Source organism: Ranitomeya imitator, chromosome 2 (genome assembly GCF_032444005.1).
Source record: "Ranitomeya imitator isolate aRanImi1 chromosome 2, aRanImi1.pri, whole genome shotgun sequence".
Taxonomy (NCBI): domain Eukaryota; kingdom Metazoa; phylum Chordata; class Amphibia; order Anura; family Dendrobatidae; genus Ranitomeya; species Ranitomeya imitator.
The window spans coordinates 726,489,818-726,517,147 of record NC_091283.1 but is presented as its reverse complement, the minus strand read 5'-3'; the positions used below and the strand labels follow the sequence as shown (position 1 = coordinate 726,517,147).

At 42.4% G+C, this 27,330-nt stretch overlaps 1 protein-coding gene across 1 annotated transcript in view; it reads right to left on the bottom strand.

Annotated features, from left to right (window-relative positions):
• Positions 1-27,330, bottom strand: part of GRID1 (glutamate ionotropic receptor delta type subunit 1) — a 2,008,846-nt gene that overhangs the window by 272,306 nt on the left and 1,709,210 nt on the right. Inside the window, exon 9 of the mRNA XM_069753192.1 lies at positions 23,472-23,573. Within this exon, the coding sequence (XP_069609293.1) occupies positions 23,472-23,573 (102 nt within the window). The remainder of the gene's footprint in view (positions 1-23,471; positions 23,574-27,330) is intronic.

Below are 27,330 nucleotides of genomic sequence, written 5' to 3'. Positions count from 1 at the left end.
AAAAATTAACATTTTCTTTAAAATTATTGAATCTGTCCAATTACTTTTGGTCCCTTAAAAAACAGGGTGGCACATGTTAAGGAGCTGAAACTCCTAAACCCTTTATCCAATATTAATGTGGATACCCTCAAATGAAAGCTGAAAGTCTGAACTTCAACTGCATCGGAATTGTTTTGTTTAAAATTAATTGTGGTAATATCTATAACCAAAATTAGAAATATGTAATCTCTGTCCAAATATATATGGACCTTACTGTACATACATACTACATACATACTATACACTACATACATACAACATACATACATACTGCATACATACTACATACATATTATATACATACATACATACTACATGTAAACTACATACATACTACATACATACTACTTACATACTACATACATACTATATACATACTACTTACATACTACATACATACTACATACTACATACATACAACATACATACAACATACATACATACATACTGCATACATACTACATACAACATACATACTACATACATACTACATACATACATACATACACACTACATACAAACTAAATTTTGATCCCCGAAACCAGTGCCACCTGTAAAAAAGATTAAAATAACAAACAACCAATATACTCCCTGATCTGCAGAAATCCACGAATGTCCCACAACAATCTTCCGTGGAGAACGGCAACATCAGCTAATGTGACCCTTCCAGGGAGAATATTGGTTCTTTGTTATTTTAAACTTTTTTACAGATGACACTTGCTTCGGGGATCAAAATGACAAGTGATGGTGAGTATGTACTCTATGTTATATGTACTGTATGTCTGTATGTAATGTATGGATATAATGTATGTAGTATGTATGTAGTATGTTTGTAGTATGTATGTTGTATGTATGTACTATGTATGTACTATGTATTAAGTATATATGTTGTATGTATGTAGTATGTATGTAATGTATGTATGTAATGTATGTATGTAGTATGTATGTAGTATGTATGTATGTAGTATGTATGTATGTAGTTTGTATGTATGTAGTTTGTATATATGTATGTATGTATGTAGTATGTATGTATGTATGTAGTATGTATCTATCTCTGTAGTATGAATGTATGTATGTATGTATGTAGTATGTATGTTGTATGTTGTATGTATGTAGTATGTATGTATGTAGTTTGTATGTTGTATGTATGTAGTATGTATGTTGTATGTATGTATGTATGTAGTATGTATGTTGTATGGATGGATGTAGTATGTTGTATGTATGTTGTATGTATATATATATAGTATGTATGTAGTATGTATGTTGTATGTATGTGGTATGTAGTATGTATATAGTATTTTGTATGTATGTATGTAGCATGTATGCAGTATGCATGTTGTATGTATGTAGTATGTATGTAGTATGTATGTTTTTTCTTTTTTTTTTCTACATTCAACACATTAGCCGGATGATGAGACTACTACTGTCCCATCATTGGCTAATGTGTCAATCACTGCCATTGTAGCAGGCATAGCCCGATGGGACTTGTAGTCCCATCGGACGATGCCTGCAGACCCACACAGACCCCCAGCAGGCTGCACAGACCCCAGAGAGGCCCGCACAGACCCCCGGCAGGCCACACAGACCCCAGAGAGGCCTGTACAGATCCCCAGCAGGCCGTACAGACCCCCAGCAGGCCGCACAGACCACAGAAAGGCCGGTAAAGACCCCCGGCAGGCCACACAGACCCCCGGCAGGCCACACAGACCCCCCGAGAGGCCCGTACAGACTCCCAGCAGGCCGCACAGACCCCCGGCAAGCCGCACAGATCCCCCGAGAGGCCCATACAGATCCCCGGCAGGCTGCACAGACCCCAGGGAGGCCCATACAGACCCCTGGCAGGCCGCACAGAACCCCGGCAGGCCGCACAGACCCCCGAGAGGCCCGAACAGACCCCCGGCAGGCCCACACAGACCCCCGGCAGCCCATATAGACCCCCAAGAGGCCCGTACAGACCCCCGGCAGGCCCACCCAGACCCCAGCAGGCCCGCACAGACCCCCCACGGTCCCTCACTGTCACGCAGTCTCCGCCCATGCACCACACACACTCTTCCCCCCTCTGGAACAGCATGTCAAAGATAGAAAGGGCTTTTTTAATTCCGATATTTGTGTCCCATTGACTTGCATTGGTATCGGGTATCGGTATCGGCTATATCCGATATTTTTGGGAGTGTTATGGATGTTATTCCAACTCTAGCTTTTCCATAGGTCATAACCTAGGTTATTGGGATTTCTCTATCATTTTGTAGAGGAAATCTTCTAGTCCTATGTGGGGACAACTAGTCTCTGTGGTCACCATACCATTTGGTCGAGACTTTGCCCCAGTTTTTAATTCACTTGGGTGTTTGGTTTAGTTTTTGTGTGGCTTTAGTTTCAATAAAAGTTACGTTTTATTTTCTCCACTTATGCTTTGTTATATATATTATTTATAGTGGTACCGTCTATGTGACCAACAGTCAGTATATAGATTTTGCTTTTTCCCTAGTTTTATAGGTAGTGTGTTAGAGTAGCAGATGTTAGTGTTAGGTGACGTTCAAATTTGTTTTAGAGAAAAAAAAATCTACAGAATGTTTTATAGGTAGCGTGTAAGAATATGTGCAGATGTTCCGGAATTGGCAGAGCTTTTTCCAAAGCGCTGCAGTCAATCGAATGCATGTGAATCTGCATGTGTTTACTGAGTTGTGCGGATTCACTACGTCCAATACATTGTATGAGTGAAATTTATATTGCAGAAGCGAGAGTCTCCGCAAGAGAAATTAACATGCTGGAAAGACGCACCACATGTCTGTCTCTGCGGGTAAGCCACGGCATCTTTGGACCCATAGTGGGCATGGGATTTCTTAAACTCCCATCCACTATGCTGTAACATCTGAATGCTGCGGGTTGGATGCTGTACAAGTACTCAGTGTTTGTCGATTGTCTGCACACACCCTTAGAGTAGTGGATGTTACTGTGTCAGGTAATGTCCAATTTTGTTTTAGAGAAAAAAAAATCATACAGTGAAGTTTTATTGGTAGCATGTTAGAGTAGTGGACATTACAGTGTTAGGTGATGTCTCATTTTTTTAGAGAAAAAAATAGTACAGAGTAGTTTTATAGGTAGCGGCGCTTCAGAGTAGCGGACATTACAGTGTTAGGTAATGTCCAATTTTGTTTTAGAGAAAAAAATCATACAGATTAGCTGTATAGGTAGGGAGGTAGCATTTCTCGTTTGCATAAAAATAAATTGTTATCCCTGGGTATTTTCTAGTGCATTAGGGAACTGTACGTCACATTGTTAGTGACGTCTGTTTTCTTATGCAAAAGAAAATAATTATTTGTGTCTAGTAAATTTTTAAGTAGTGCATTAAGGGAGCGTACATTGCATTGCTGTGACATCCATTTTCTTTTGCAAACAAATAATTATTTGTACCGAGTAAATTTTTAGCAAGCGCATTTGGGCAGCATACGTTACATTGTTAGTGAAGTCCATTTATCTTACAAAAATATAATAGTGCCGGGTACATTTATATGTAGGGCATTAGTGTAGTGAGCATCGCTAATTTTTTTATACAAACTTTTTTTACATCTGATTTTTTTTTTCATTTTATACTTCTAAGTGTTTCTTCTAAATATGTTCTCTCTACTTTTTTCTCTTTGCTTTTAATAATAAATAGTTTAATCTGCACAAACTCCACACATTACACATGTAAAAGCATCACTAAAGGTACCTTCACACTGAGCAACTTTACAACGAGAACGACAACGATCTGTGACGTTGCAGCGTCCTGGATAGCGATCTCATTGTGTTTGACACGCAGCAGCGATCAGGATCCCGCTGTGACATTGCTGGTCATAGCTAGAAGTCCGGAACTTTATTTGGTCGTCAGGTCGTCAGGTCGGCGTGATTCATCATGTTTGACAGCAAAAGCAACGATGCCAGCAATGGTTATTCATGGAGCTAACAATCAGCGAGAACGATAAGTACGTCACTGGATCGCTCCTGCATCGTTCTGCTGTTGCCGTATTTGACGTCTCCTAGCGACCTAAACAGCGACGCTGCAGCAATCGGCTCGTTGTCTATATCGCTGCAGCGTCGCTTAATGTGACGGTACCTTTACACACATCCCCGGGGTTTCGAAAAATAAAATAAAAATGGCATATTTATCAAGAAGACACTATTTACCAGAGAAGGCATATGCTTTGCTTGAGTCTGACACAGATTTGGCCAGTGAAGATGTCACATTCCTCTAACTCTCTTCCTCCTCATCTAGTGACAAAGGCCCCCCACAATCTGCCCTATGACCCAGGAAACCCCTGCAGCAATAAATCCCATATGGATTGCACCCCCCAAAATATTATCTTCCTGTTATTCTGGATTTCATCGGCAGCTAAGGAATCCAAGTTTATGTTACAGACCTCACTGAAATTGAATCCTTCAAATGATTTTTCAGTGACTAAATAATAAGTATGATGATGGCCCAGAAAATCTTGTATGCCCATCAATTTTTCACCCAAAATCCCACGTCATCATACGCCAGATGGACCCATGAAAATGCAACAGAGATGATGACATTTTGAGGAATTGTGCTGCATATGGGCATAATAAAAAAAACCTGAGATTCAGCAATACTGGAGTACTGATATTCTGTACAGCACACCGGTATTCCATATGGCCATGACACGGACATGATTTAAAGTGATCCAAAAATATTTACGATATAGTGATGGTGCGCAGTGTCCTCCCTGAGACAATCTTAACTTTGATTGTCTATACAAAATACGGCCAGTAGTTCACTTCAGCAGAAAATTTGGTGTGGAGTACAATGCCCAAAGAGACATTGCTATAGATGGATATCTGGTAAATTGTGACAATACCTGGCCAGTAATAAGGCCAGTTATTGAATTAAACCGTACAAGATGTGCAAGAGTACATCAGATTCTACAAGGAGAAGGACACCGAGATTGAGCCCCCTGAATGCCCCATGTCCTGAGTGAGTGGGAAAATTGTGTGGGATTTGCTGCACCCACTGCTAGATAAGCCTTATCACTTGTACATTGATAATTTTTACTCAAGCATCCCACCCTTCAAAACCCTCTCTGTCAGATGTACAGTTACATGCGGCACCATGCGAAGAAATCAGAAAGGCCTTCAAAAGCGCTAATTGGGCTAATGCTGAGGGCCAAGGGAAAGCCCAATGCAGTAACAATATGTTGGTGGACAAGTATAAGGGCAAAAAGGATGTCCTTATCTTGACCACCATACACTGCGAGAACAGCTCATACACAAGTTCCAAAACCAGATTGTATCTTGGATTACAATCAGTACATGAGGGTATAGATCTCTCAGATCAGATCTTCAAACCATACAGTGCCATGCAAAAAGCAAAAGTATGGTACAAAAAATTGGCGGTACAGATTGTACAGATGGCACTGTACAATGCTTTTGTGCGCTTTCAATCTGCAGGCAATACGAGGACCTTCCTTCAGTTTCAGGAGGTAGTCATTAAGGCCCTAATGTTTGGTACCCAGTAAGGTGAGGGTCCAAGTACTTCTGAAACTGATAGTTTCTGTATTGTCCCAGGTCAACATTTTCCAGTACAGGTACCCTAAACAACGAGGAAAGGAAGATCACAAAAACAGTGCAGAGTATGCTCCAAGAGGGGAATCCAAAAGGACACAATTTACCATTGTAAATCCTGCCCTGAGAAACCTGACCTTTGCATTGAGACTATATGTCCCCAATTAATAAAATTTGTTTTTACTCTGTTGACACAACACACTTGTATAATGTGATGTACTCAGCACAGTTTACACATAACACCACATTATAAATTCATACACCAGTAAATCTAAAAGCATTATAATCATTCATTACTATAAATCTATGCCTATAAATAAATTCCTTGATGGGTGTAGCTTCCAAAATGGGGTCACTTGTGGGGGATTTCCACTGTTTAGGCACTTCAAGGGCTCTGCAAACACGAAATGAAGCCCAAAGACTATTCCATCAAAGTCTACATTCCAAAAAGTCACTCCTTCCCTTCCAAGCTCAGATTTGCAACTAGACAGTTTTCCTTTACATATAGGGTATTAGCATACTCAGGAGAAGCTGCACAACAACTTTTATGGTCCAGTTTCTCTTGTTACCCTGATTAAAATAAAGAGATGGGGCTAAAATATAATTTTAGTAGAAAAAAATGTGTTTTTATGTTCACGACTCAATGTTATTATTATTATTATTATACATTTTTATAGCGCCATTTATTCCATGGCGCTTTACATGTGAATACGGGGCAAATATAGACAAATACATTAAACATGAGCAGATAACAAGGCACACGAGTACATAAGGAGGGAGGACCCTGCCCGCGAGGGCTCACAGTCTGCAGGGGGTGGGTGAGGATACACTAGGAGAGGGAAGAGCTGGCTGTGCGGCTGTTCAGTAGGTTGAGGATCACTGCAGGCTGTAGGCTTGTCGGAAGAGATGAGTCTTCAGGTTCTTTTTGAAGGTTTCTATGGTAGGCGCAAGTCTGATGTGTTGGGGTAGAGAGTTCCAGAGTATGGGGGAAGCACGGGAGAAGTCTTGGATGCGGTTATGGGAAGAAGAGATGAGAGGGGAGTAGAGAAGGAGGTCTTGGGAGGATCGGAGGTCGCGTGTAGGTAGGTACCGGGAGACCATGTCACAGATGTATGGAGGAGACAGGTTGTGGATGGCTTTGTATGTCAGTGTGAGGGTTTTGAACTGGAGTCTCTGGGCGATAGGAAGCCAGTGAAGGGCTTGACACAGGGGAGAGGCTGGGGAATAGCGGGGGGACAGGTGGATTAGTCGGGCAGCAGAGTGTAGGATGGATTGGAGTGGTGCCAGAGTGCTAGAGGGGAGTCCAGAGAGTAGGAGGTTGCAGTAGTCGAGGCGGGAGATGATAAGGGCATGCACTAGCGTTTTTGCAGTGTTGCGGTCAAGGAAAGCACGGATCCGGGAAATATTTTTGAGTTTGATGTTATAATATTATTATTATTATTATTATTATAATATAAATGTTATAATATTCTGTGAGGCACTTGCAGGTTCATGGTGCTCACTAGGGTTGAGCGACCTTTACTTTTATAGGATCGGGTCGGGTTTCACGAAACCCGACTTTTTCAAAAGTCGGGTCGAGTGAAATCGGCCGATCCTATAAAAAAGTCGGGGTCGGGGTCGACCAAAACCTGAAACCCAATGCAGTGCATTGGGTTTCCATGGTTCCCAGGGTCTGAAGGAGCGGAAACTCTCCTTCAGGCCCTGCGATCCATATTTTAGTGTAAAATAAAGAATTAAAATAAAAAATATTGCAATACTTACCCTCTGACGCGCCCTGGTACTAACCGGGAACCTTCCTTCCTAAGATTCAGCCCTTCCAGGACCTTCGGTGACGTCGCGGTGACGTCGCGGCTTGTGATTGGTCGCGCGAGCGGTCACATGGGCGGCCGCGCGGCCAATCACAAGCCGCGACGTCACCTCGACGTTACCGCAAGGTCCTGGAAGGCTGATTCTAAGGAAGGAAGGTTCCCGGTTAGTACCAGGGCGCGTCAGAGGGTAAGTATTGCGATATTTTTTATTTTAATTCTTTATTTTACACTTAAATCTGAATTCCAATACCAATTCCCGATATAAACATATCGGGAATCGGTATCGGAATTCCGATTCTAGATTCAAAAGATCGCCGACTTCATGACCGACCCCACACAGGGGTCGGGTTGGGTTTCATGAAACCCGACCTTGCCAAAAGTCGGCGACTTTTGAAAAATTTTGACCCGTTTCGCTCAACCCTAGTGCTCACCACATATATACATAAATTCCTTGGGGGTCTATTTTCCAAAATGAGGTCACTTGTGGAGGATTTCTACTGTTTAGTCACATCAGGGGCTTTATAAACACAGCTTGGTGTCCACTCTCAATTCCAGGCAAATTTGCATTCAAAAAGTCAAACGGTGCTTCTTTCCTTCCGAGCCCTGACATGTGCCAAACTGGTTGTTTTACTCCACATATGGTGTAGCAGTCTATTCAGTAGAAATTGCAAAATAACTGTTATGGTGCATTTTCTCCTATTACCCTTGTGTAAATAAAAAAAAGTTGGGGCTAAAAGATTATTTTTGTGGCAAAAATGTGATTTTTTATTTTCATGGCTCTACATTACAAACTCCTGTGAAACACCTGGGGGTTCAGAGTTCTCAACACACATTTAGATAAGTTCCTTGAGGGGTCTAGTTTCCAAAATGGGGTCACTTGTGGTGTGTTTCCATGGTTTAGGCAAATCAGGGGCTATTCAAACAGGACATGTTCTCTCTCAGTTAACCACTATAAAAGTCAAATGGTGCTCCTTCCCTTCCAAGCCTTACCATGATCCCAAACTGTGGTTTTCCCCCAGATATGGGGTATAAGTGTACTCTGGAGAAATTGCAAAACAACTTTTGTGGTCCATTTTCTCCTGTGAAAATAAAAATTTGGGGCTAAAAGATTTTTGTGACTAAAAAGTTAAATGTTCACTGTTTGCTTCCACATTGCTTCCGCTGCTGTGAAGCATGTGAAGGGTTAATAAACTTTTTGTATGTGGCTTTGATCACCTTAAGTGGTGCAGTTTTTAGAATGGTGTTACTTTTGGATATTTGTTGCCATATAGATGTCTCAAAGTCACTTCAAATGTGATGTGGTCACTAAAAAAATGATATTGTAAATTTTGTTGCAAAAATGAGAAATCGCTAGTCAACTTTTAGCCCATATAACTTCCTAACAGAAAAAAAATGTCTCCAAAATTATGCTGATGTAAAGTAGACATGTGGTAAATGTTTTTAAGAACTATTTTGTGTGACAGAATTCTCTTATTTAAGGGCATACGCATTCAAAATGTAAAAATTGCAAAATTTTCCAAATTTTTGCCAAATTTCTGAATTTTTCACAAATAAGCGCAAGTCACATCAAATGAATTTTATTACAGTCATGAAGCAGAATACATCTCGGAAAAAGATTCTCAGAATCACTAGGATCTCTTTAAGCATTCCAGAGTTATGACCTCATAAAATGACAGTGGTCAGAATTGATAAAACTGGATTGGTCATGAAGTTGAAAACAGGCTTCGGGTTGAAGGGGATAAAGATACCTGTCCACACAATCAATTACACTTCAAGAGGGTAGAGAAACTTTTTTTGCTTTGTTTCTCATCTGAGAAATAGTGATGAAACTCTGACCAAACTCGTATGATACTTTGAATATCTGATAAAAATCTGATGCTACTCTGAATAAAATCACTAATGAAACTAGAACAGTTTAGTATTTGTTCAGTATTTTTCCTCAGTATTTAAAAGAAAAATTAGGAATGGAACAATCAGAGAAAATGTTTAACCCCTTCATGACCCAGCCTATTTTGACCTTAAAGACCTTGCCGTTTTTTGCAATTCTGACCAGTGTCCCTTTATGAGGTAATAACTCAGGAACGCTTCAACGGATCCTAGCGGTTCTGAGACTGTTTTTTCATGACATATTGGGCTTCATGTTAGTGGTAAATTTAGGTCAATAAATTTTGCGTTTATTTGTGATAAAAACGGAAATTTGGCGAAAATTTTGAAAATTTCGCAATTTTCACATTTTGAATTTTTATTCTGTTAAACCAGAGAGTTATTTGACACAAAATAGTTAATAAATAACATTTCCCACATGTATACTTTACATCAGCACAATTTTGGAAACAAATTTTTTTTTGCTAGGAAGTTATAAGGGTTAAAATTTGACCAGCGATTTCTCATTTTTACAACGAAATTTACAAAACCATTTTTTTTAGGCACCACCTCACATTTGAAGTCAGTTTGAGGGGTCTATATGGCTGAAAATACCCAAAAATGACACCATTCTAAAAAATGTACCCCTCAATGTACTCAAAACCACATTCAAGAAGTTTATTAACCCTTCAGGTACTTCACAGCAGAAGAAGCAACATGGAAGGAAAAAATGAACATTTAACTTTTTAGTCACAAAAATTATCTTTTAGCAACAATTTTTTTATCTTCCCAATGGTAAAAGGAGAAACTGAACCACGAAAGTTGTTGTTCCATTTGTCCTGAGTATGCTGATACCTCATATGTGGGGGTAAACCACTGTTTGGGTGCACGGCAGGGCTTGGAAGGGAAGGAGCGCCATTTGACTTTTTGAATGAAAAATTGGCTCCACTCTTTAGCGGACACCAGGTCACGTTTGGAGAGCCCCCGCGTGCCTAAAAATTGGAGCTCCCCCACAAGTGATCCCATTTTGGAAACTAGACACCCCAAGGAACTTATCTAGACGCATAGTGAGCACTTTGAACCCCAAGGTGCTTCACAAATTGATCCGTAAAAATGAAAAAGTACTTTTTTTTCACAAAAAAATTATTTTAGCCTCAATTTTTTCATTTTCTCATGGGCAACAGGATAAAATGGATCCTAAAATTTGTTGGGCAATTTCTCCTGAGTACACCAATACCTCACATGTGGGGGTAAACCACTGTTTGGGCACATGGTAAAGCTCGGAAGGGAAGGAGCGCCATTTGACTTTTTGAATGAAAAATTATCTCCATCGTTAGCGGACACCATGTCGCGTTTGGAGAGCCCCTGTGTGCCTAAACTTTGACGCTTCCCCACAAGTGACCCCATTTTGGAAACTAGACCCCCCAAGGAACTTATCTAGATGCCTAGTGAGCACTTTAAACCCTCAGGTGCTTCACAAATTGATCTGTAAAAATGAAAAAGTACTTTTTTTTCACAAAAAAATTCTTTTCGCCTCAATTTTTTCATTTTCACATGGGCAATAGGATAAAATGGATCATAAAATTTGTTGGGCAATTTCTCCCGAGTACGCCGATACCTCATATGTGGGGGTAAACCACTGTTTGGGCACACGGCAGGGCTCGGAAGGGAAGGCGCGCCATTTGACTTTTTGAATGGAAAATTAGCTCCAATTGTTAGCGGACACCATGTCGCGTTTGGAGAGCCCCTGTGTGCCTAAACATTGGAGCTCCCCCACAAATGACCCCATTTTGGAAACTAGACCCCCCAAGGAACTTATCAAGATGCATATTGAGCACTTTGAACCCCCAGGTGCTTCACAGAAGTTTATAACGCAGAGCCATGAAAATAAAAAATAATTTTTCTTTCCTCAACAATGATTTTTAGCCTGGAATTTCCTATTTTGCCAAGGGTAATAGGAGAAATTGGACCCCAAATGTTGTTGTCCAGTTTGTCCTGAGTACGCTGATACCCCATATGTGGGGGTAAACCACTGTTTGGGCGCACAGCAGGGCTCGGAAGGGATGGCACGCCATTTGGCTTTTTAAATGGAAAATTAGCTCCAATCATTAGCGGACACCATGTCACGTTTGGAGAGCCCCTGTGTGCCTAAACATTGGAGATCCCCCACATATGACCCCATTTTGGAAACTAGACCCCCAAAGGAACTAATCTAGATGTGTGGTGAGGACTTTGAACCCCCAAGTGCTTCACAGAAGTTTATAACGCAGAGCCATGAAAATAAAAAAAAAAATATTTTCTCAAAAATGATCTTTTAGCCTGCAATTTTTTATTTTCCTAAGGGTAACAGGAGAAATTTGACCCCAAAAGTTGTTGTCCAGTTTCTCCTGAGTACGCTGATACCCCATATATGGGGGTAAACCACTGTTTGGGCACATGCCAGGGCTCGGAAGTGAAGTAGTGACGTTTTGAAATGCAGACTTTTTTGGAATGCTCTGTGGGCGTCACATTGCGTTTGCAGAGCCCTTGATGTGGCTAAACAGTAGAAACCCTCCACAAGTGACCCCATTTTGGAAACTAGACCCCGAAAGGAACTAATCTAGATGTGTGGTGAGGACTTTGAACCCCCAAGTGTTTCACAGAAGTTTATAATGCAGAGCCGTGAAAATAATAAATACGTTTTCTTTCCTCAAAAATAATTATTTAGCCCAGAATTTTTTAATTTTCCCAAGGGTAACAGGAGAAATTTGACCCCAATATTTGTTGTCCAGTTTCTCCTGAGTACGGTGATACCCCATATGTGGGGGTAAACTACTGTTTGGGCACATGCCGGAGCTCGGAATTGAAGTAGTGACGTTTTGAAATGCAGACTTTGATGGAATGCTCTGCGGGCGTCACGTTGCGTTTGCAGAGCCCCTGATGTGGCTAAACAGTAGAAACCCCCCACAAGTGACCCCATTTTGGAAACTAGACCCCGAAAGGAACTTATCTAGATGTGTAGTGAGCACTTTGAACCCCCAAGTGCTTCATAGAAGTTTATAATGCAGAGCCGTGAAAATAATAAATACGTTTTCTTTCCTCAAAAATAATTATTTAGCCCAGAATTTTTTATTTTCCCAAGGGTTACAGGAGAAATTGGACCCCAAAAGTTGTTGTCCAGTTTCTCCTGAGTACGCTGATACCCCATGTGTGGGGGTAAACCACTGTTTGGGCACACGTCGGGGCTCAGAAGGGAAGTAGTGACTTTTGAAATGCAGACTTTGATGGAATGGTCTGCGGGCGTCACGTTGCGTTTGCAGAGGCCCTGGTGTGCCTAAACAGTAGAAACCCCCCAAAAGTGACCCCTTTTTAGAAACTAGACCCCCCAAGGAACTTATCTAGATATGTGGTGAGCACTTTGAACCCCCAAGTGCTTCACAGACGTTTATAACGCAGAGCCGTGAAAATAAAAAATCATTTTTCTTTCCTCAAAAATGATGTTTTAGCAAGCATTTTTTTATTTTCACAAGGGTAACAGGAGAATTTGGACCCCAGTAATTGTTGCGCAGTTTGTCCTGAGTATGCTGGTACCCCATATATGGGGGTAAACCACTGTTTGGGCACACGTCGGGGCTCGGAATTGAGGGAGCACCATTTGACTTTTTGAATACAAGATTGGCTGGAATCAATGGTGGCGCCATGTTGCGTTTGGAGACCCCTGATGTGCCTAAACAGTGGTAACCCCTCAATTCTACCTCCAACACTAACCCCACCACACCCCTAACCCTAATCCCAACTGTAGCCACAACCCTAATTCCAACTCTAACCCCAACACACCCCTAACCCTAACCACAACCCTAATTCCAACCCTAACCCTATGTGCCCACGTTGCGGATTCGTGTGAGATTTTTCAGCATCATTTTTGAAAAATCCGCGGGTAAAAGGCACTACGTTTTACCTGCGGATTTTCCGCGGATTTCCAGTGTTTTTTGTGCGGATTTCACCTGCGGATTCCTATTGAGGAACAGGTGTAAAACGCTGCGGAATCCGCACAAAGAATTGACATGCTGCGGAAAATACAACGCAGCGTTTCCGCGCGGTATTTTCCGCACCATGGGAACAGGGGATTTGGTTTTCCATAGGTTTACATGGAACTGTAAACCTAATTGAACACTACTGCGAATCCGCAGCGGCCAATCCACTGTGGATGCTCAGCCAAATCCGCACCGTGTGCACATAGCCTAAAGGTACCGTCACACATAGCGACGCTGCAGCGATACCGACAACGATCCGGATCGCTGCAGCGTCGCTGTTTGGTCGCTGGAGAGCTGTCACACAGACAGCTCTCCAGCGACCAACGATCCCGAGGTCCCCGGTAACCAGGGTAAACATCGGGTAACTAAGCGCAGGGCCGCGCTTAGTAACCCGATGTTTACCCTGGTTACCATCCTAAAAAGTAAAAAAACAAACGCTACATACTTACCTACCGCTGTCTGTCCTCGGCGCTGTGCTTCTCTGGTCTGGCTGTGAGCGCCGGGCAGCCAGAAAGCAGAGCGGTGACGTCACCGCTCTGCTTTCCGGCTGACCGACGCTCACAGCCAGAGCAGGAGGAGAGCAGAGCACAGCGCTGGAGGACAGAGAGCGGTAGGTAAGTATGTAGTGTTTGTTTTTTTACTTTTAGGATGGTAACCAGGGTAAACATCGGGTTACTAAGCGCGGCCCTGCGCTTAGTTACCCGATGTTTACCCTGGTTACCAGCAAAGACATCGCTGAATCGGTGTCACACACGCCGATTCAGCGATGTCTACGGGGAGTCCAGCGACGAAATAAAGTTCTGGACTTTCTTCCCCGACCAGCGACAGCACAGCAGGGGCCTGATCGCTGCTGCCTGTCACACTGGACGATATCGCTAGCGAGGACGCTGCAACGTCACGGATCGCTAGCGATATCGTCTAGTGTGACAGTACCTTAATTCTAAAGGTATGTGCACGCACTGCGGAAAACGCTGCGGATCCGCAGCAGTTTCCCATGAGTTTACTGTTCAATGTAAACCTATGGGAAACAAAAATCGCTGTACACATGCTGCAGAAAAACTGCACGAAAACGCAGCGGTTTACATTCCGCAGCATGTCACTTCTTTCTGCGGATTCCGCGGCGGTTTTACAACTGCTCCAATAGAAAATCGCAGTTGTAAAACCGCAGTGAAATGCGCAGAAAAAACGCGGTAAATCCGCCATAAATCCGCAGCGGTTTAGCACTGCGGATTTATGAAATCCGCAGCGGAAAGATCCGCAGAGGACCAGAATACGAGTGCACATACCGAAACCCTAACCCTAACCCTAGCCCTAGCCCTAACCCTAGCCCTAACCCTACCCCTAACCCTAACCCTAAAACTAACCCTAACCCTAGCCCCAACCCTAACCCTAACACTAGCCCTAGCCCTAACCCTAACCCTACCCCTAGCCCGAACCCTACCCCTAACCCTACCCCTAACCCTATTCTAACATTAGTGGGAAAAAAATTCTTTATTTTTTTATTGTCCCTACCTATGGGGGTGACAAAGGGGGGGGGTGTCATTTATAATTTTTTTTATTTTGATCACTGTGATAGATTATATCTCAGTGATCAAAAGGCACTTTGGAACGAATCTGCCGGCCGGCAGATTCGGCGGGCGCACTGCGCATGCGCCCGCCATTTTGGAAGATGGCGGCGCCCAGGGAGAAGACGGACGGACCCCGGCAGGATCGGTAAGTATGATGGGGTGGGGGGAGCTTGGGAGGGGGGGAATCGGAGCATGGGGGGTGGATCGGAGCGCGGGGGGTGGAATGGAGCATGGAGGGGGTGGAACGGAGCACGGGGGGTTGAACGGAGCACGGGGGTGGAACGGAGCACGGGGGGTGGATCGAAGTGCAGGGGGGGTGATTGGAGCACGGGGGGGTGATTGGAGCACGGGGGTGAGCGGACAAGAGCACGGGGGGAGCGGAGCACAGGACGGAGGGGAGCGGACCACAGATCGGAGGGCTGGGGGGCGATCGGTGTAGTGGGGTGGGGGCACATTAGTGTTTCCAGCCATGGCCGATGATATTGCAGCATCGGTCATGGCTGGATTGTAATATTTCACCAGTTTTAATAGGTGAAATATTACAAATCGCTCTGATTGGCAGTTTCACTTTCAACAGCCAATCAGAGCGATCGTAGCCACGGGGGGTGAAGCCACCCCCCCTGGGCTGTACTACCACTCCCCCTGTCCCTGCAGATCGGGTGAAATTGGAGTTAACCCTTTCACCCGATCTGCAGGGACGCGATCTTTCCATGACGCCACATAGGCGTCATGGGTCGGAATGGCACCGACTTTCATGACGCCTACGTGGCGTCATGGGTCGGGAAGGGGTTAATAGAAACATATGCAGCACTTCTGCATTGTTTACCCACTCCTGGTTTTGGCTTACAAATACTGATATAAAATACTGACCAAATACTGAACGTGTGAGCAAGGGTTAAAATGTGAAAATAAATTATGTCTGAATGAACCCTAATAGTCATCTTTCTAGCTCCTATTTTAATGCTTGCAATGGAAACAAAATAGTTAAAGAGGCACTCGGGGGAAATGAAGATTATTAGAATGGTCATGCCTTCATAAACAATAAAGATAACAAGTATGGTGCTGTTTGTAACCCTCACACTACCTGATATTCAGTGTTACACTGGAGCTACGCCTCACTGCTCCACCTCCCTTCTGGGAAGTTATATCACAGATCAGGGGTTGTGGCCTGATCCTAAGTTCTGGAAGCAGCCAGTGCACTAATAATGTCTCCCTGACTGCAGTCCGAGATGAGGGGACGTGGCCTGCTCCCAGCTCCTAGTAGCAGTGAGCCTCCTGATAATGTCTCCATGTCTACAGTCCAAGATGAGGGTGTGGGGCGGGGTGTGGCCTGCTCCTGGCTTCTAATAGCAGCCAGCTCTCTAATAATGTCTCCCTGACTGCAGTTCAAGATGGGGGGACGTGGCCTGCGCCCAGCTCCTAGTAGCAGTGAGCCTCCTGATAATGTCTCCATGTCTACTGTCCAAGATGAGGGTGTGGGGTGGGGTGTGGCCTGCTCCTGGCTTCTATTAGCAGCCAGCTCTCTAATAAAGGTAACTTCACACTGAGCGACTTAACAACGATAACGCTAGTGATCTGTGACGTTGCAGCGTCCTGGATAGCGATATCGTTGTGTTTGACACGCAGCAGCGATCTGGATCCTGCTGTGACATCGTTGGTCAGAGCAGAAAGTCCAGAACTTTATTTCGTCGCTGGATCTCCAGCAGACATCGCTGAATCGGTGTGTGTGATGCCGATTCAGCGATATCTTCACTGGTAACCAGGGTAAACATCGGGTTACTAAGCGCAGGGCTGCGCTTAGTAACCCGATGTTTACCCTGGTTACCATTGTAAATGTAAAAAAAAAAAACAGTACATACTTACATTCCGGTGTCTGTCCCCTCGCCGTCAGCTTCCCGCACTGACTGTGAGCGCCGGCCGGCCATAAAGCACAGCGGTGACGTCACCGCTCTGCTTTACGGCCAGCCGGCGCTGAGACAGTGCAGTGAAGCTGAGGCCGGGGACAGACACCAGAATGTAAGTATGTACTGTTTTTTTTTTTTTACATTTACAATGGTAACCAGGGTAAACATCGGGACACTAAGCGCGGCCCTGCGCTTAGTAACCCGATGTTTACCCTGGTTACCAGGGGACTTCGGCATCGTTGGTCGCTGGAGAGCTGCCTGTGTGACAGCTCTCCAGCGACCACACAGCGATGAAACAGCAATGCTGCAGCGATCGGCATCGTTGCCTATATCGCTGCAGCGTCGCTTAATGTGACGGTACCTTAATGTTTCCTTGACTGCAGTCCAAGATTGGGGGAGTGGCCTGCTGATAATGTCTCCTTCACTGCAGGGCTACAAGTAATGAGCAGGACATGCCACCCCACACTGCCTTGTACTGCAGTGAATGAGACATTATAAGTGGGCTGGCTGCTACAAGAAGCCAGGAACAGGCCATGCCACCCCATGCTACCTCATCTCAGACTGCAGTGAAGGATACAATATCAGTGGGGCTAACAGCTACTTGAAGCTGGGAGCAGGCTATTCTACCTCATCCTCATTCTGCAGTGAAGGAATCATTATTTGGGGAATGGCTGCCATGCCCCACACATGCCCTACAATGATACACTGCAGTGAAGGAGACATTTTCAGAGGAAGTACATGACTAAAAGCCAGGAGCAGGCCTCAGCACCTGATCTGTGACGTAATGTTCCAGAAGGGATGGAAATCAGCGAAGAGCATCTTCGGTTTCACACTGAATTGCAGGTCCTGTAAGGTTACAAACAGCTCTATTCATGTTAACTTTATTGTTTATGAAGGCATGGCCATTAGAATATTTTTTATCCCCCCAGAGTAACACTTTACCACATATGTATAATCAATATAATGTAACATAATCAAGTAATATTTCCAGTCTTTACTCATATAACATTATTCAGTGACCAAATACAGATTGTCCCAATGAAAATGCAGAAGACCAGAATGATAACAGTAAAAAATAAAAATGGAGCCAAACAGAAGTAGGGCAGTTAAGTTAAATTTACTATCTCAAAATGTAAAAAAAAATCTTTAAATGACTGTGCAAAGATTGGAATTCTTACTTAGCACACATGCTGTCATAGTAGAGCAGTTCAATACTTGTTGGTCACTGGGATGTCTTTTTTCCTTAAATGGAGACTTGTATGCCTTCAAATGCGCAATCAAGACAGTGCCCTGTCAGCTGGAGCACCTTTAGGCATGGGCCGCTTGTGCCTTTGGAAGAAATAACCTATTGATCTATTAAACTGTCAAGTTTCCAGTATTGAGTTTCAAAATGATTTTGCCACACAATAGCAAGCTTCACTATGTCCTGTAAAACTGATTTCTTATTTTTACTATATGATTTGAAAACAGGGATTTTGCCTTTTTTTTAACCTTTTTATCTTAACAAGGTAATTGGGTCAACATGTACCAATTGTGCTTTCGTAAAAATCTGGAAGCCCTCCCCATAAAAAAACAATTGTTTGGTTCTTAAATGGAGGAAATAAGTATAATCAGCTAAACAAAATGGATTAGATGGGTTAAGTTGTTTGGGTTCTTTAACCCCTTCATGACCGGGGGATTTTTCGTTTTTCCGTGTTCGTTTTTCGCTCCCCTCCTTCCCAGAGCCATAACTTTTTTATTTTTCTGTCAATTTGGCCATGTGAGGGCTTATTTTTTGCGGGACGAGTTGTACTTTTGAACGACTTCATTGGTTTTAGCACGTCGTGTACTAGAAAACGGGAAAAAAATTCCAAGTGCGGTGAAATTGCAAAAAAAGTGCAATCCCACATTGGTTTTTTGTTTGGCTTTTTTGCTAGGTTCACTAAATGCTAAAACTGACCTGCCATTATGATTCTCCAGGTCAGTATGAGTTCATAGACACCTAACATGACTAGGTTATTTTTTATCTAAGTGGTGAAAAAAAATTCCAAACTTTGTTAAAAAAAAAAAAAAAATTGCGCCATTTTCCGATACTCGTAGCGTCTCCATTTTTCATGATCTGGGGTTGGTTGAGGGCTTATTTTTTGCGTGCCGAGATGATGTTTTTAATGATAGCATTTTGGTGCAGATACGTTCTTTTGATCGCCCGTTATTACATTTTAATGCAATGTCGCAGCGACCAAAAAAACGTAATTCTGGCGTTTCAAATTTTTTTCCCGCTACGCTGTTTAGCGATCAGGTTAATACTTTATTTTAATTGATAGATCGGGCGATTCTGAGCGCGGCGATACCAAATATGCGTAGATTTGATATTTTTTTTATTGATTTATTTTGATTGGGGCGAAAGGGGGGTGATTTAAACTTTTATGTTTTTTTTATTTTTTTCACATTTTTTTTAAACTTTTTTTTTTAACTTTTGCCATGCTTCAATAGCCTCCATGAGAGGCTAGAAGCAGGCATAGCACGATCGGCTCTGCTACATAGCAGCGATCTGCTGATCGCTGCTATGTAGCAGAATTGCACGTGTGCTGTGAGCGCCGACCACAGGGGGGCGCTCACAGCGACGGGCAATCAGTAACCATAGAGGTCTCAAGGACCTCTATGGTTACCATTCACAAGCATCGCCGACCCCCGATCATGTGACGGGGGTCGGCGATGACGTCATTTCCGGCCGCCCGGCCGGAAGCGGTAGTTAAATGCCGCTGTCTGCGTTTGACAGCGGCATTTAACTAGTTAATAGGTGCGGGCAGATCGCGATTCTGCCAGCGCCTATTACGGGCACATGTCAGCTGTTCAAAACAGCTGACATGTCCCGGCTTTGGTGCGGGCTCACAACGGAGCCCTGCATCAAAGCAGGGGAGCCGGCATCGGACGATATAGTACGTCCGATGCCGGTAAGGGGTTAATATGCTGTTGTTGGAATGAGTAACAGTCATGTAATGATTTTGGCAAACTTAGGAAAGAAGGATATGCTAAAGGGTTTCTATGTCTATGTTATTCTTGTGTACAGTATGTCTAAATGTAGCAAGGTTAAAATGGATTAATTATAGCAGGATACATAAACTGTATAGACAAAAGAACTGAAACTTTTAAACATTATACCTGCAGGAGTTTTATGACATCCCATTTTAAATCCATAGTCATTAACCCCTTTGAGTCGTATGGTGTACATATACATCATATGTCATGTCCCAACTGAACCCTCACCTTTCATGGCAGATGATGATTGCACTTATCGTGTGCATTTAACAGCAGTTGGAGGAGTGGAGCTATGCCCTCGGCTCTTAAACTGTTAAATCCAGCTGCTATTATGCAGTCGTAGTTTGAAATTTTTACAGGGTCTTCATGCTGTCTTTGCTACAATTTTTGACAGGGTCATCATGCGGCTGTCTCTCATGATTTTTAGAGGGTCATCATGCAGTTCTCACTCATAATTTTTAGAGGGTAAACAGGCAGCCCTCACTCCAAATTTTTAGATGGTCATCTTGAAGCCCTCGTTCCAAATTTTTGCAGGGTGATCATGAAGCCCTCGCTCCAATTTTTTACACAGTCAGCATGTGGTTCTCGCTCATAATTTTTAGAGGGTAAATAGGTGGACCTCGCTTTTCATTTTTAGAGGGTCAACAGCCAGCCCTCGCACATAATTTTTAGCGGGTCAACAGACAGCTCTCTCGCATCATTTTTAGGGGTGTCATCATGCGACCCTCAAAATTATTTTACATATGTATGCCACTTCCCCCTCCTCAGGGTAAATGCTTTTTAGCCCTTGAACTTAGTACACAGGCTATGTCAGTCTAGGAGTCCCACTCCTTAAAAATGGGGCAAAAAATGCTTTCTCGGGCCATTCTCTATGTGTCTTCCAGGGTGATTTGCAATCCTACCTTCTCATTTTTAGCAGTTCTTGTACATAGTGCATAGGCTTTATGAGACTAGGAGTCCCATTGTCTAATAATTTTAACAGAATGTGCATTAGGCCGTCCTTATGTCTAATAAAGGGTGAATCAGAGTCCCTTTTCTAATTTTGGCATTTCTTGCATTGTCCACATAGACTTTGTGAGTTTAAGAGTCCCTCCTTCAAAATTAAAATATGTCACACACATCAAATGCCCAGATAAGGTAGTAAAATGTTAAAATTACATTTAACAGTGACTACCAGTGGGTGTAATTTTCTTTCCCTCTCTACTATGTCATCTACTATAGACAAAAGAGATAGGGAAATATGGTGAGAGTTGTCACAGCTATGAAGAGGTGGAGGAATGGAGGAGGCTTTATTTTATCACTTTTTTAATTTTGCCTTATATACAAGTCATTGAACAGGAAATAATTTTTCCTAAAAATGTTTAAACTTTGTTCCAGACAGAGACCTGGGAGTCAGACATACATCCAGGCATCTTTCTCATGCTGTTGCTATTCCATTTCACTGCTGCTTCTGTTCATTTCAGAGATTTTCCTGCCCCCTCAGCCTTGCAGTTAGGGGGCAGCAGTATTTAACACGCACAGACAGGAAGCTCATCATTTATCCTGCCCATTAGCGTGTACATTACGTGACCGTGGAGCACCAATTGCTTGTCATGACAGCTGGGGGTCGGCTGAAGACCTCTGTGCCTGTTATCAAGATCCTCTTAAGAACTTCAGGTGCTTCTCATAAAATAAGAATATCATCAAAAAGTTAATTTATTTCAGTTCTTCAATACAAAAAGTGAAACTCATATATTATATAGAATTGTTACAAACAGAGTGTTAATTTCTGTTAATGTGGATGATTATGGCTTACAGCCAATGAAAACCCAAAAGTCATTATCTCAGTAAATTAGAATAATTAATAAAACTCATCTGCAAAGGCTTCATAAGTATTTAAAAAGGTCCTTTCATCTGTTTCAGAACGCTCTAGAATCATGGAGAAGACTGATGACTTGACAGATGTCCAGAAGGAAGTCATTAACACACTCCATAAGGAGGGTAAGCCACAAAAGTCATTGCTAAAGAATCTGGCAGTTCACAGGGTTCCCTATCCAAGCATATTAATGGAAAGTTGAGTGGAAGGAAAAAGTGTGGTAGAAAAAGCACAAGCAACCGGGATAACCATAGCCTTGAAAGGACTGTTAAGAAAAGGCCATTCAATAGACAATGCCAGAAGCATCTTTCTTGGGCTAAGGAGAAAAAGAACTGGACTGTTGCTCAGTGGTCCAAGGTGTTGTTTTCAGATTAAAGTAAATTTTGCATTTCATTTCAAAATCAATCCCCAAGTATCTGGAGGAAGAGTGGAGATGCACATCATCCAAGCTGATTGATGTCTAGTGTGACGTTTCCACAATTAGTGATGGTTTGGGGAGCCACATCATCTGCTGATGTAGGTCCACTCTGTTTTATCAAGACCAAAGTCAGCGCAGCTGTCTACCAGGAAATTTTAGAGCACATCATGCTTTCCTCTGCTGACAAGCTTTTTGGAGATGAAAATTTCATTCTCCAGCAGGACTTTGCACCTGTCCATACTGCCAAAATACAATACCTGGTTTAAAATCAACAGTATCACTGTGCTTGACTGGCCAGCAAACTCGTCTGACCTTAACCCCATAGAGAATCTATGTTGTATTGTCAAGAGGAAGATTAGAGACACCAGACCCAACAATACAGATGTACTGAATGCTGCTATCAAAGCAACCTGGGCTTTCATAACACATCACCGGATCGCCTCCATGCCACATCGCATTGATGCAGTAATTGATGCAAAAGAAGCCCCAACTAAGTATTGAGTGCATTTACTGAATATACATTTCAGTAGGCCAATATTTCAGATTTTAAAATCATTTTTCAAGCTGGTGTTATATAGCATTTTAATTTACTGAGATAATGACTTTTGGGTTTTCATTAGCTGTAAGCCATAGTCATAATTAACAGAAATAAAAACTTGAAATAGATCACTCTGTTTGTAATGACTTTATATATTATATGAGTGTTACTTTTTAGAGAAGAACTGAAATAAATTAACTTTTTTATGATATTCTAATTTTGTGAGAAGTGTCTGTATTTTTGTATATACAGTATATAAATATAATAAACAACATAAGGTACCTTTACTAAAAACTAGAGGACAGAAACATCCTGATTTGTGAACACCTTGTCACGGTGGAATAACTTTTCACACTTTTTTTATTAAAAGCATGTACTAAGTACCCTATGTTATTTCTATTTACTATCACTATTTTCTTCCTTACAGCACAGTATATATTTATTTTCTTCCACTTTACTAGAATGCAAAGAATGAGCATGTATTTATATATGCAAATTGTCTCCTCAGAGAGGAAGAAGACTAGAACTCTAGGGAGACTTATTGTAAGTAGCAATTCTACAAGTCAATAAGGATCTTTTAAAAAAACCTTGCTAGATGACTTGGGATAAAAGACCAGCCAGAATCTCAACTTGCAGATACATTTTGTTTTGGGGTGTTACCCCTCATATTTATATAGTTACATAGATAGTACGGTTGGAAAAACCAAATGAGGAATGACAAAAAAGATAAAGGAAATTGTAGAGGTACATCCATAGTACATGATTAATATATACAATTTATACTAAATCTATTTGCAAAAATACACACATTTCACAAACTACTGATACTTCTGCTATATAACAAAGTGCTACTGGTTAGATTATGTTATAACATTTTTAAAAACATACCAAGATTGTCACTACTTTCAATGTTAATCCTTGCAGATCATTATCAAGTCGTTTTTCTTGTAAGCTTCCATTTAGGCCTCGTAAGGAATCCCAGGTTGCCAGCTAAAACAACAGTAAAAAGCAATAATTTGAATTAAAAATCAAAGGTTTTCGGGAAAATAATCTTGATAACAAAGTATTTAATGTCATGTCAATAGGTCATAATAAAATACTTATCACGGACTTCTGCTTTTTGAGCCTGCCCCTCACTGGCATCTCAGGCTAAAGCTTTATGTGAATATATCAATTTCTTACTCACCCATCTCCTATAAAACCAATATATCATCAGCCGAGTACAATAAATTCACTGTTACCAACCAGAATAGTATAGATAAAATAGATATATACATTGAATATATAAATATAAAGCTATCAGTAACATATATAATTAGTGCAGATCGTGTGTAATTTACTGTTCATTTATTTAGGTAATTACTCAATAAATGATGTGGGGTTCCCCCAAAATTTTAATAATCAGCTGATGGAAAGAGGACAGCTGGATGGTGAAGTTAACAGCATAGGAAAAGCATAATAAAAATAGAGCTTCCGAGGTTATAAATATCAGCTAACAGCCATATATTTAGCCTTTACGGGTTAATAAAGTGGGAGACCATTCCCAAAAACATTACATTAGGCCCCCTATAATTTATAACCAACAAAGGCTAGGTAGAAAGCTGCAGGCTGTTATTAATAGGCTAGGAAGGGGCCATGGATATTTGCACTCTCCTAGACTAAAAACATTAGTTCTCAAAAGCCCCAGAAATGGTGCATTCATAAGATGTGCCAATTTACAGTTTGGCAAATGTGGGCTAATAGTATTGGTGTTGATGTCAGCTTTGCACTGACAGTCGATATCAAGCCCAAGGGATAGTAACAGAAAGGAGTCTATGAGATACCCTTATTAATAACCTCATAGTCAAACTGGAAAAAAACAGCCTGAGTAAAGTCCTTTATTTGAAATAAACTCTCCCCTGTCATGATTCGCTCCAGAGTTTAATCCTATTGCCTTTTTTTCCAGGCGGATCATGTCAAGGGATAACTTTGTTCTGCCTCATTCTGGTTTCAGGTTTTCTATTTAGCTCCTATGGATCCTGCTGGTGGTTTCAGCTATAGTTCTGCCTTCGGCGTGTGAACCTGACTCTGGTAGCCCTTGATTTGTCCTGCTGTGATCACTGACTTGCCCCATGTCTGTTGACTACCTCTGTCTGCCCTATTCCCTGTTTTTCCCTGTTTGTCGGTTTGATTCTCTGGTTTCTGACTTGGCTTGTACTTGGACTTGCTTCTGCCTCCTGACTTTGTCTTATCCGCTCCTGACCGTTGCTGAGCCTCCTGGCTTGTTCTTGACCATGTGTACTGCTGATACCTTTACTTCTGCCTGTGTTTTTTGACTTGGCTTCTCTGACCACTCTCTCGCCACTTGGTGGCACCTGTGCTGCTGCTCTGTGGTGCTTCTCTGTGTACGCAGTCTCACTTCACTGTCAAGCTCCCTCTGGTGGAGGTTGCACTATACTGCACCACAGCAGCATGACATTATAGCTGACCAATACATTTAAAGGGATTTTTGCTTTTTTTTCCTCTGCTCTGTTTGCTATAGATCCACTCCATACCATGGCAGATCAAATGGACAGATTGACAGTGATGATACAAGACCTGTTTGTAAAACAGAGGGCCTTGGCCTCATCCCATAACCACCTTCAAAGCTTTCTGATGCAGTAAATTAATTGCAGACTGACTGTAAGCACTCTAACACTGTTGATGTCTCATTGCACTCTCCTGAACCTACAGTCAAGCTCCCAGATACCTTCTTCGGGGAGAGGGAGAGATATCTTTTAAGGAGAGTTGCAAGCTATTTTTTCTCTTAGACCCCGATCTTCTAGCGATGAGAGTCAGCGGGTGGGGATAATAATTTCCTTAGTGTGGGAGAGATCTCAGTCGTTGGCTTTCTCTTTACCTGCTTCTGCCCCTGAACGTGTGTTTGTGGACAGATTCTTTGAGGCTTTGGGACTGATTTATGATGAACCAGACTGAGTCAGGGTAGCAGAGGGCATGATCATGGGTGTCCCCCAGAATGAACTCACTGCTGAACAGTATTGTGCTGAGTTTAGATGGTGGTCTGTTGAGGTGTCTTGAGGTGACTCTGCTCTGAGATGCCTGTTTGAGAGAGGACTTTTCGATCATCTCAAGGATGTGCTGGCCCTTCATATGCCACTCAGTTCCCTGGAGGAGGCCTTGACCCTGGCCATTCATATGGACTGGAGGTTACGGAAGAGAGGAATTATCCAGTGTGAGATTCCTGTATTGCCTGCCAAATCTGAGTTGATTTCATTCAAGGAGACTATGGAAGTTGGTGCCACCAACTTCAAGGAGGAGAGGAAACAACAACATGATGGGAAATTATGTTTTTATTGTGGAGATCCGGGACATTGGAAGAAGGACTGGCCCTCTGGTCCTTCAAGTAACAAGCTGCTGAGTCTGGGTGATGGTCTAGGAGGTCATCCAGACTTTAAGGTACCATTTTCATTATTTCAAAAAGTTTTGCTAGAGGTGGAACTGTGCTATGGAGGTTATTTTTCATCCACTTCAGCGTTTGTGGACTGCGGATCTTCCATGAGCTTCATTTACTTCAGTCTGGTGTCCAAATTAAAGTTAGGGACAGTTAGGCTAGAGACTCCCATCCATATTGTTGCCATTGATAAGACACCGTTGGCTCAAAATGTCCTCAAGTTTGACTCTGAGGAGTTCCTCCTCAAGGTGGGTTCCTTGCACCAGGAACGAATTTCATGTTATGCCATGAATAATCTTCCTGTTGGGGTTCCATGGTTGCAGAGGCATAATACTGTTATAGACTGGGGATCTCGTGATATTGTTAAATGGGGTATTAATTGTTCCAATGGTTGTCTTTCTGCTGTTTTTGTGTCTGCCATTAGTCCGGAGGGTATTCCGGAGTACCTAATGAGTACGTGTTCTCCGAAAAAGAGTCTGAGGTCTTACCACCCCATCATCCTTATGATTGTACCATTAATCTTATTCTCGGTTCTAAATTGCCCGAAGCCTGTTTGTGCAATCTTTCTGGCCCGGAATTTACTGCTATGAAAAACTATGTCTCTGATAGTCTACGCATAGGTCACATCCATCCCTCTGTCTCACCTGTGGCCGCAGAGTTTTTTTTTTATCAATAAAAAAGATGGTGGCTTATACCCGTGCCTCGATTTCCGGGAACTAAATAAAATTATGGTGAGAAATACCTACTCTCTCCCACTCATTCCTGACCTCTATAATCAATTATAGTACTAATAATAATATATACTCGCATAATGTATAATAATACTCGCATATACTCGAAAAATACTCACCTACTTGTGTCCAAAAGTGAGGGCTTTTACTGACACCCTGCAGTTTGCATACCAGCAGAGATTGGGGGTGGATGATGCTGTAGTGTCTCTGCTACATACAGTACATTCATTCTTGGACAATAATGGATCTGTAGTTTGCGCCATGTTCTTTGACTTCTCAACTGCTTTCAATACCTTACAGCCACCCTTACTATGTAATAAGTTGAATGATATGGCGGTAGATGAGGGGATGCTGAACTGGATAAACGACTACCTGACGGACAGACTACAGTTTGTGGATGGGGGAGGTGGTATCTGTGCAGTATACAGAGCAGTGTTGGAGCCCCTCAGGGTACAGTGCTGTTGCCCTTCCTCTTCACATTGTATACTGCTGACTTTCAGTATTAATCAGATTTTTGTCACCTCCAAAAATTCTCAGATGACTCAGTGATTGTAGGGGGCATTGTGGGAGGCCAGGGGGAGGAGGA